Here is an 11939-nt window from a genome sequence, read left to right as displayed (position 1 = left end):
TTTACTAAAAAGAATTGCTACGCAGAGAGAGAGTGAGAGTATGTGTAAATGTTACCCCGGTTTCTTTCAACTCTATATGTAATGATAATATGCATCTTACCATTATCTTTACGAAATGTCTGAAGACAATTCAAGTCGGTGCGCTGAATATAACACGAAGAACGATTATCTCGTTAATTTTCACAAAGTGATAGTAGTTCAAATTATGTTACCACATGTAAAATTGTTGTATAAGTAAACAAAACTCAAGTATCACGGATATTTTCTCAGTGAAGCAGAAATAACAGGTTAAACATGAACAACAAAATACATTTTATTCCGATTTAAGTGCATGTGAACGTTAGGATGCTTGCTTATGTACTTCATATATTGAGTTAAAATAGTTTTCATTGTTCACATTTGCTTAGTGATTAGCAATATCATTATTTTGCAGCAACATAGAACAAACAATTAACAATAACAAAGAGTGTGCAACTATTAAGATAAAAGGTCGAAACGACCAAGTTGGTGTTGTCTGTAAACTGATGATATGACTTTGAATATTTTGCAAATTCATTTTCATTCATAATCAACAGAAGCACGATTCAATTTATTTAACTCGTTTTGTCATGTTCTTTCAAACATTCAAAATGAGGCTTGTCGGATTTTTGTCTCTGACCATTAAAGGTATCCAAGCATAAGCGCCATTTGTAAGTTTTGATAATTTCGCTAGATAGTTTATGGCAAAAATAAAATATTTTACATCTGTAAGATGAACTTTTCCGCACTGTGATCCAGAACTTGCATTTTATTACATATCTTTTACCGTAAATATGAATTCATGAGAAAACTGAATCAGACATTAGTTTTGCGATACAAATAAATTTGGATACACTTTTCAATGCATGTATGATATCGTAATGACGTGAAACTTTGAACAGGGTATCTTTTTCACAGACAAGTAACATTCTGAAAGATTGAAGAAATTTCAATAGAATTTAGGGGTAATTCCACAAAAAAATTTCATTTTTGAGCGAAATTCAGCCATAATTCAGGCCATTATCACGCTCCAAGATAAATCTGTGGTGGCAAACTTCATTTTTGAGCCGATTTATATGGAAAATCAGTCATTTTTCATATAGAAAAATATCGATATTTCAATGAGCAATTCCGTCGAAATTTTGTACTACGCCCGAAGAGTTAGCAAGCGGGAAATTGAGATTGGACCTTAATTCACCAAATTCAGCCATAATTCAGGCCATTATCACGCTCCAAAATAAATCTGTGGAGGCAAACATCATTTTTAAGCCGATTTATATGGAAAATCAATCACAGCATGCGCGTGAGGTGCATTTGACACAAAAGTCCCAGAGCGGAAAAATCCGACAAGCCTACTCAAAATATTCAATACAATCCAGATTAAAACAAATTTCCTCTATTCATATGCTTTTTGATAATATTATCTTTGGAAGCTTTTATTTATCTCTTCGATTATGTTATCATATTATCAAATAAAAACGCGGGGAAGAAAGTGACAAACACAGTTCCATGCAATCGCCGATAAGTTTTTTTATTGCAATTTACAAACAAAATAAAATTCTTCTTTAATATTAATACAATGAATATTATCTGCTAGTTTCGGTTATATCGCACTAAAGTTGTGGAATTGCTTCACAATGGCAGAATAAAAATTCATACTGATGTTGTGTCTCTAAGCTTATCACCATTTATCACCTGATATTGTTGATTCGATCATTTCATTTTTGTGAATATCGTTTGCTATCGTCACATCTGAATTCATACGTTCAAAATTTCGTGCCATAATTCCAAATATGAACATATCAATGAACATTAAAACGGCAAACATAATGAATTCGTGCGCTTGTGATTCGAAAAGATTCATTTTTGTAATCAAAACAAGAATCAAATTACCCAATGCAAATGTCAAAAACCAAAAAGATTGTGAGACTGATTTCATACTCGCTGGCGCTTGTTCATAAGAAAATGCAAAGCCGGTTACGGAAAACATAATCTCGCCCATTCCCAAAGATACATATTGAGGTACTTGCCACAACATGCTTACGGAATGTTCAGGTGACGAGGCAATCCAGAATTCAACGGATGCTGTGAATAAAAATGCAATTCCAGCAAAAATTCCGCCAATCGTCATTTTTTGAAGTGGCCGTCGAATGCCAAATTTACTTAGCATTGGATAAACTATGATTTCAAATAGTGGAATATGTATAAGAACCAATAATGGATTTAATGCTTGAATTTGGTCCGGTTTTATGATGTAAAACCCAACGTCACCATTCATTTTATTGGCTTGCAGGGTCCAACGACTTCCTTGTTGCTCCGACAACGTTCGATAGAACGACGCTGGCAAATAAAGCACTAACATTCTCTTCATGATCCTTATGTCAGCAACTAACTGAGCACCGTATTCTTGTATGGAGTAATCAAGGAGCCTTTTATGCGATTTAGCTTCCTTTTCGATCCTCTTCGTGGATATGGCATGCTAAAAAATAAGACCAAAGAATATTTAAAATACGCATCATTGCTAAAGAGCAGCGCATCAAATGTTACTGCTACTTCAAAACCATAATTTACTTTTATGCATTTAAATATGCGCACGATCATATTCTCTGATGAGGTTTCAATGTGCGTGTACGATGATTTACCCATAACAACAAGTACTGCAAAATTTATATAAAAAATGAATTACATATCCTTTGTAAATGTGGTTAAAAGAAATTTTACGGATGGAAATAATCAAGAAGACAACAGGAACTCCAAACGCAAGAGAATAGCAATCATTTTCACCAAAACAATGGAAATCTTCTCTTAGAATTGGAGTTAGCCCAGTTGAAATAAGTGGACCAATATTGAATGTGAAATAAAGTATTGAAAAATACTTGACAACGTTGGCTGCTTGTTCAGGTATTTTAAATTGATCAGCACCAAAAGCTGACATGCATGGTTCAATTGCACCTCTACCGATCGCAATCAGAACTAAACCCACAATTACAGTTAGTTTTGGAGAAAAATCAATGACTGGAATTGCACCGATCAAAATGATAATACATCCGACTAAGTAGACCAATGATAAATAAAAAATGGTTTTGAATTTTCCCAGCCATACGTCGGAGATAATACCACCAAATATGTTTGATAAATCTCCCATGAATGTGAACACATGAAACAATACAGCCGCATCATTTTCAGTGTAATCCAATTTGTATTTTAGGTAAAATACCAAAATTGCTACAAAAAAATATTCGGAAATTATAACTGAATAAAATAAAATTAGCGCAGTGCTACCTCTCAAACCATAGTAATTGAAGAAATCACAGAACTGACTTCCAATGATCAGAAATACACGTTTTGGGTATGTTCGTTTTGATGGTACAGCTGTTTCAAAATTTGATGTTTTCGATATATTCTGTGATCCACATGTATCTAGAAATGTGAAACAGACACATTTAACGACATAGGAAAACTCAAGTAGATAAAACAAAAAACTTAGATAAAATTATGTCTTACCATTTACAATTCGTTCCACTGAACTGGACATTTTTTGAAAAAATATTAATATTTCGAAACTTCACAGTGTCTTGTATTTATTCCATTTCAGAATTGAAAACAAAGCGATTGAAAATTAACTATTTTTTCTTTAAAAAAAACGTTTTACTATCGAAGTGGTTCTCACAACCTAATCACATCATCAAAGTGAATGTGCTTGATTTTGTTGTTATCTTGCTTGTCTCGTTTCATCACATCTTCATTTTTCGCTTAATATCGTAAAAAAATGTTTTGAATTAAGAACTGATAAATCCGTTAATTTGATTACACATTATTATAACTGTTTTATACAATTGAAAAGGTTTCTTATAAAATAAGATGATATGTTTTTTGCAACATTGAAAATGTGAAAATACGATTGGATGTTTCCGTTAATTCGTGCGGTCCGTAAGGCAGTCTAACAGCCTAACTGATTAATTATGTTCATTTATCCGTTTAGTCTTGAAGCATACCTTATTGATGTTTATTTGTGACAAAAATCACTAACCCTTCCAAAATAGTACCTAACAATGGACAGACAATACTTTGAATATACGAATCAATTTTTGATGTAATAAATTCATATTTTGAAGAAATAAACCGCACAGATTAACCCAAACTCCCAATAGTACTTAATTTATCTATTCGAATTACTACGTTATCAATTTATCAAAAAAAGCCACAATTGAATGACAGTTTTGTTGAGGAATAAAGTAAGTCGCAAAACATTTCAATTTTTATTGAGCTAAGGCATCATCGATAAGCTTTTTATTCTAGGGGAAGGCACGATTTCTAGTATTACCTATTTCTCCTCATGTCCGTTTAATATTCTCTAATGTTCCATAATATTCTTTAATAAGCTTACAAATACAGTGACGTTTTGCTAATAAATTTCGGTTTTGCATTGACAGTGGAGCAAACTTCACAGCAAACGTCACCAGTTATGTCATTTGGTTTACTCACGACGATAAATTTTCTCATAAAAGGTTTTGACCGAGGTAAAACTAGAACTATAAAATATAGTTACGAAATTAGTTCGTTCTATAAATGGTGCACTAATGTCTCCAACAACCCAAAAGAAACCTCAACGCTATGCGCGTCAAATCGACGTTATTCGACGCTATTCCATGTGTATATAGAATTCTACATTATGTTTTACAGTGCTGTGCAAGCATGCGGCCTTATACACAGTAACACACGAACTCCGTTTATGTGCGCGCGTTGCCTGTTATGTTTTGTGTATTGAATTGCGACTCAATCACAGTAGACGGCGCAGGCACTGTAAAACATAATGTACAATTTCATATATGTATACACATAGAATAGCGTCGAATAACGTCGATTTGACGCGCATAGCGTTAAGGTTTCATATGGGAAGTTCTAATATCTTCCAATAAATCCGGATTTTTAATTCGTGTCTCCCCCCAAGTTTTTATTGCAATTTACAAGTTCTAGTATTTTCTGCTATATACATCGCACTTAGCATCGCACCAAAGCTATTGAAAGCTTTACAATGGATGAATCTAAGTTCATACTGATGTTGTGTCTCAAAATTTATCACCTGATATTGCTGAGTCGATCATTTTTGCTAAGTCCAAGGAAATTTTATGCCATATAGCTGCTCTTTAGTGGTTAAAAAAGTCATATTTATAGTTAACCGTTACAGGTGAAATAGTCATTTTATCTCCAAAAACGCAAAATTCAGTATTTTTTGATAAATTCAGAATATTCGACATTTACGTCGAGATGCTGCTACCCTTTGCGTAAACTAGTGTACTTTCGTTACTCGCCGGTACTGTAAAGATCTCGACTCTACGTTAATATGTATTTCGAGTAAAAAATGTCGAGTAAATGTACAAAGGACCAATTTTTGAAGAAAAATGTTGATTCGCCCGAAAATTAACTTTAGTTTTGAGAGCGACCAAAATGTTGTAATATGATGACTAGTAATTAACTTTTTTCATAACTCCAATTTTTATGTGCCTTTTTTGCTAGACGTACTTTCTGGGTCCTCTTTCACAAATGAAACACAGATAGAGTTATCGCTAAAAATGTTCTGATACAAACTCAACTCACATAAAACGGTTTACTTTGATGGTGAAATTCCTAGTGAAATTCATTTCATTTAAATGAACAAATAGTAGTCTATGTAGCCTAGTGTCGGCAAAATGATATGAAATGCATAACATGCGTTTTTATTGCGTTCGCGAAATACATACAAATTGCATGCCATGTTGCAATTCAAAAACCTTCTGTTCACAAAAACATTGAATGTAAAGTGTATCTGTAAATCAAAAATGATACAAATACCGACAAGCACATGTTCGGACATACCGTTTGCATCGGTCAATTTCGAAATATATGTGTCATACCAACCAATTGCGTCGGTTAATACACGTTTTCGGTTATTTTGGATTTTTTTTTTTCAAGTAGAAAAAAAAGCATACACAATGATTGATTGATTGATTATTATATCACCGTTGTGACTAAAACAAATAATTTTTCATCGCTCCCCCGATGTATTTGACTGGCGTGCATTCTTTCTCCGTCCACTCGGTAGTGTCACTTCTTTTGGTCTCTCTTGTCCACTTTACAAGCGAATACACACAGACATAAACACACCACACGAGTAAACCCCATTGAATTGAAATGTTGACAAGTTATTTCATATTTTATACGGGGGATTTCTTGTCATCCGTTCGTTCAGCGTTGTGTTCGCTCACGTTTCGTTTGCATTTGTGGCATAAATATTTTATTGATTTAGTGTTGTGAATGTTGTTGTTGTTGTTGATATGATTATTTTTTTATTTCTTGTATGTTATTATTTTTGCCAGAAATGCCGATGTTGCAATGCGATGAAGTTACCACTTTGTTTTTGTTTGGTTCTTTTCAATCCATTTCTGTTTGTTGATGTCGTTGTATAGCATTTGCCGCACAATAGCAACAACAACAACGACAACAAATGCGGTTCCTTCTGTCGACTTTTGTTGAGATTTTTGGTAGTACAAAGAACGATACAAATTCACAAAGTTTGGTGGAAAAAAGTGATATGCTCACTTATCGATTCCCAGTTCGTCGTCACCATAAATGACTTGCTATTTGCTGATAAAGAAATTATTTATTTTCATTCTGTTTCTGTGAGCATTTCGATCTTGGTCGCGCGCGCCCTTTCACTTACACCTATATAAATAATACAGATGTTATTTTCTCATTTATTATTCACTTGGAACATTGCCATCTCATTGCGGCCGTAGTCTTGTCATCGTACGAAAACTTTTCTACATTTGAATATTTCACGTGAATAACTTTTTCAAAATTGTACGAATATTCTTTTTACTCCGCTCGTCGATCATTCTACACAGTTTTTGTGTTGATGATGCTGTTCATTGAATGTATTTGAAAGTATTTGCACCATATTCCATTTATTATTTTTTCAAGCTTCTTCATTTCGGCAACTTTCGACACTTTCACAATTCATCTGTATAATTTGCTCGTGCACACGCACACAAACACATACCACATCGTTCACAAAAGAAATAGCATAATTTCAAAAAAATGCTTTTCGTGGTACACACAGAATTGTGAATATTTTATATCATCATGCAGACGACGGCATATATAACTTTATGACGTTGCCATTGAAAATGCTAAAAAAATTAGAAACAACACTTTTTCTATCAACATTAAAACAAGTTGATATTTGCCGATGTGAAGAACTCAAGTGCTTCCATTCAAGACGTAACGATGTCCATCGATGAAAAATCAATGTGAAAGCATTAAATACCATCAATGATATTTCAGAATAAATAAAATATACGAAGAGAAATTCTGCAAATTAGTGATACTTTTTAAAATTTAATGCGATCTGAAATACCAAATTTGTCGAAAAAAGCACTTTTCACTTTCACGTCAGTGGTAAGTGGATTCCGTAATTCGTCAATTAACAATTTGAAATCAATTGCTTTTTCTTGTTAACATGTTATTTCAAATTGCATTATATTGTGGAAGAAGTGTTTATATTTTTTTTTTTTTTATATCAGTTAAGTATAGAGTGGACGAGTTCAAATCAACTGGGCGAGTTCAAATTTCTAGGAAGGTAATTTTAAGAAATCCATGCTATGTAGTGAAGAAAAATTCTCAGAGAAAGTGAAAAGCTAAAAAAGATCTTCACTATTCCAGAGAAAAAACCTAGCAAATCGAAAGATTTTTCAACAACTCCATTCTAATAAGAGGCCTTTTTGATTCCACTCAGATCAAAATTGATTACGTGGGGAAATTTTGCCTAAAAAAACTCTAGCAAATCGAAAGAATTTTCCAAACTTCAGGAATGTAATCCTGAATCAGAATGAAAGTTCTATAAAATGTGTATTCTAAATTTCGAACGTTATTCAGAAAATGTGCGAACTTGAACATCGTACTGATAACCGGTCAGCTAAAGTTTCATTAAATGTCATTTGGAAACGTTTCAAATTGATAAACAAAGTAACAAGTATTGTTGATCAAATTCAATTTTATTTCCAAAGAATGCGGGGGAGATCGGGGAGTAAGATTCATATTCCTAATGGATTTTAAACTTACACTCATTCACGCGTACATTTTCGAAAGAACACTGTTTCGTTCTGTGCTCGCATTCGAATAACTCGAATAAGATTGTTTTGGAAATATTGTGGTTGTTTTGAAAGCACTATGTTATTGGTATTGTTTACGAAAAGATTACGTCGTCATGTTCAGTTATGGAAACTACAAAAAGAGTGTAAATCGGTCGAAAAAAAAGGGCGAAATCGTGTCGAAAAACGTTGACGTATTCCCATTGCTACGTACCACAGAATATTCTGTATATTGAGAATTTCCACTTCGTTTGGCCCAGAACGCATACAAAAGCACCTTGAATTGACGTGAACAAATCGTTTTCATGTCAACTTGGTTTAACATTGATGTCATGACGTAGAAATTAATTTTTTTTTCTCCTTTTCTCGTTTCAAATCGAGACTATGTCAAGTAAACAGTGTCGACTTAATGCAATATGCACCAGCGGAACTAAAGTGAAAGAAATGTGATTTGTTCATATGATTGTACAATAATATCCTTCGGATGTTTTTATTTCATTCCATTTACTTTTTATATTCACATTTTTTTAGCGGTAAAATGTATCGTATTTTCAAACACATTGTAATAAAGTATAGAAACGAACAAAACTTTTATGAAAATATTTAACGTGGAAAGTTATTTTTCTCTAGTTAATTTACAGTGGAGACAAATTCAATGTTTGCAGCGCACCCGTCGTTGAAATCGTAAGATTATTTTAATTCAAAAGCATATATTTCCTATTTTTTATTATTTGGTTCATTCTCATTTGATGAGAAAATACAATACCGAACGACAGTGTTGTATTGTTTAAAACAACAGAAATCCGACAGAGAAATGAATATGAGAACGAATGTGAGTATTGATATTGAAAATAAAAGCAAAGAAATTTGCAAACAAATTCCACAATTCATTGTTTCAGTGGTCAGTTGGAGTGTGTGTGTAAGTGTGCGTGTGCGATGTATGTATTTTCATTCTTTAAGCAAATGATTATGCTCTGCAATTCTTTGCTTTTCTCGTCCACATTCAATTCAATGGGATCATTTCTGTAATGCATTATTTCACCGCGTTGTCAACAGCGTATTTGCACATCCGCTAAAGTATTTGAAATGGGAAGCTAAAATGACAGAGAGGATGGGATCGACCGTATAAAAATACCATACGTGTGGTTGCAGTCTGTCTTCCTTTTAATCTATTCTGAATCCTTTAATGGCTTGCACGAAGTATGTCAGAAGATTAGTGCGGCAAGGGATAATAATCCTTATCTTTTGTACATAAATACGTGAGGCTTTCCACATGACAGTGAGAATAGGATGTCCTTTGGCATAAGAGAGTGCGGATCTGATTCTTTGTGCTTGTTGCGAACGATTCCATTTTCTGTACGATATATTCTCTCATTCAACTCGATGATTTTGTCGAGAGACGAAATATGAGAATTATTCCATTGCATCTTTAAAATTTTACACTCGCACCACCATTTGAATTGATCGCGCATTGTTGTGCTCAAGAGCTTGTCGCATTTACAGTTTGATGCTGCACTCATTTATATATTAACATAAAAAAACGAAATCCCGTCATACAATTCAATGTGTATGTGTATATGCACTTTCCATCCATACCATATTTACATACAACAAAGATTCGAGCGGTTGACAAGAGCACATCGACCGTGATGCAAACAAAGTGTTAACTATGTACATATTATACATATAAATCTCAATTCAAATCAAAAGTGCATTAGACGATTTGATCACTTCAATAATTCTACATACTTATTTTATACTTATTTTGGCATTATCCTCTCAAAATGTAAATGTTATTCATTTTTATTGACTAAAAAAAATACTAAATATTTACTTAAATCATATGCGAAAAAAAAATCGATCTCATTCAAACAAAAAAGAGTGACAGTAGTTTCGATCATTCAGCAACAGTTTACAATCTAATTTTAATCTATTAACCAAACATTTGCCAGAAGCCAATATTTACATTGACTTTTATCGCCTGTAGTGTTTGCATTTTTTGTTACAAAGCCCATTGGATGTGTCAATACTATTGAACAGATTTTGTATGTACCAATGTTTGCGGATAGTTTTTTGTGCTGGTGAACACTTGACAACCGCATCCATTAAAACGAAGCAATCGTTTTGGTAAGAAATGGGTTTCGTTTGCTTTTCATTGTTAATTTAAGGCAGTTAGTTGTAGTTGTTCATCAAATTTGAATGGTAGCAAAAAACCCCGCAATGGTGCAGTTAGTGTGTTGTGATACAATGTAACGAATTCGATTTCGGTCCGAAAAGCATAATTCAAGTGAAACAAAATTGATTTACGATTCTTTTTAATGTAATTGAAAGTTTGAAATTGACCCAAAAAAAAAAATATTGAGCTGGGGTGGGTGGTGAGTTCGAATCAATTTACAAGTTCATACATTACGTACATCCCAGTACAAATATTAAAAAAGATTGTATACCTTTTTGATGGCGTCAGTTTTTTTCTTCTCTCAAACCATTTTTCTGCTTCAAAGCACTGAAAAAGAAATCTGTAAGGCAACACAATATACTTGAATGTACATAAATTGTGTGTGTGTGTGTGAGGGTAGAAAAAAAATCAAAATATATATTTTGGATGGAAAAGTTGTTCTAACGCGTTTATGTCATGGGCTGACTCCTGCTGTGCAATTACTCGAAAAATTGTTTTACTTGCATACATTTAACGATCTCTATTGTACAAAGTACATATATGTGTGACAGCGACAGCGACGACGATAGCGTCGGCGACTATTATTTTTTTAACCTCATTCTTCATATCGTTGCTTTAGCTTTTCTTGCAGTGCCTAGTAGAAGACGCAACGAAAGTCAACAAGAGTGCCGGCACTATAGCTGAATCCAATCTCAAGTCACAAGAACTTGTTGAGCACTTTTCTTCAAATTATATAAACGTATACATACATAATAATTCATCCAACACCATTATCTTGTCACGTCATTACCTTTTCGTTTGGTGTGTGTGCTGCAATCGCTGAGCCATTCAAGCAAAATGAAATGTGAAAGATGAACAAAAAAAGAACTGAAGTGAAAAAAACCGTAACTTTTTAAAGTAATTATTTATATAAACGGAAGCATGAATATGAAAAACCACTTCCTATTCGCACCGTAGAAGAAAGAAAGAGCGAGAGAGAGAGAGAGAGAGTGAAAACAAATCCTGAAGAAGCTAACACATATCCAAACAAGTGAAGGAAAATACTGATATTTAACACATAAAAACAATTTCCAAATTGATAATTTTCAGCAATGTTTTTTTTTCTCTGTTCAGAATTTCATTCGCGCCTTCATCAACATTTTCGATGATATCGGCGACTATGTTTTCCTCTTATATTTTTTTCTCTCTTCCTTCTTCTCATATTAAAAGCGGGACAAGAAAATGACTTGAAACTTTTTCTATTAAAAATGCATTAAAGCAAAGAATACAAATAAAAAACGCAAACATTGTGAGTACGTTTATTTGTTGTCGCATTTTTATTTACTCTCATTCACTTGCCGCTCTCACACAATTTGCCGGACGGTTTACTTAAAGAGTCCCATGCTCACGCTTAAAGCAACGAATAACAACACACACAAAAAAAATGAATACAAAATGACACAACGTCGTGCATTGTCGTGAATTGAAGAATGTGGACGCTCTTTGAAAAGTCAAATGAATCTGTTTTGTTGGTGCCTTTGTATAAAATCTTAATACCACAATACGAAATCAAGTTATATGAACGCCACTGAAATCCATTTAGACTTCAATGAAAAATAGCTTACTTTACTACTACG

At 33.4% G+C, this 11939-nt stretch overlaps 1 protein-coding gene across 2 annotated transcripts; it reads right to left on the bottom strand.

Moving 5' to 3' along the window:
- Positions 1-1635: 1635 nt before the first annotated feature.
- LOC116338824 (peptide transporter family 1-like) lies at positions 1636-3615 on the bottom strand. Of its 2 annotated transcripts, XM_031764320.1 has the most exons (5): positions 3523-3615; positions 3301-3438; positions 2740-3243; positions 2590-2675; positions 1636-2497 (listed from the first exon to the last, which is right to left on the bottom strand). In XM_031764320.1, exons 1-5 carry the CDS (start codon positions 3551-3553, stop codon positions 1700-1702), a joined length of 1557 nt encoding a protein of 518 aa, XP_031620180.1. In that variant the 5' UTR covers positions 3554-3615; the 3' UTR covers positions 1636-1699. The 2 variants fall into 2 exon arrangements, with proteins under 2 accessions (XP_031620180.1, XP_031620182.1); XM_031764322.1 differs by lacking the exon at positions 2740-3243.
- Between the last annotated feature and the right edge of the window lie 8324 nt (positions 3616-11939).

Source organism: Contarinia nasturtii, unplaced genomic scaffold (genome assembly GCF_009176525.2).
Source record: "Contarinia nasturtii isolate CC-2019 unplaced genomic scaffold, AAFC_CNas_1.1 Cnas_scaffold_414, whole genome shotgun sequence".
Lineage (NCBI taxonomy): Eukaryota > Metazoa > Arthropoda > Insecta > Diptera > Cecidomyiidae > Contarinia > Contarinia nasturtii.
Note: the sequence above shows the minus strand (reverse complement) of the source record. Positions and strands in the feature narration are given on the sequence as shown.

Bases quoted from the DNA above. Each gene is read 5' to 3' on its own strand.
- LOC116338824 (XM_031764320.1), bottom strand. From the start codon at position 3,553: ATGTCCAGTTCAGTGGAACGAATTGTAAATG. The intron at 3,439-3,522 runs GTAAGACATAAT...TCACATTTCTAG, and splicing joins AGTGGAACGAATTGTAAATG to ATACATGTGGATCACAGAAT. The intron at 2,676-2,739 runs GTAAAATTTCTT...TAAATTTTGCAG, and splicing joins CTTCTTGATTATTTCCATCC to TACTTGTTGTTATGGGTAAA.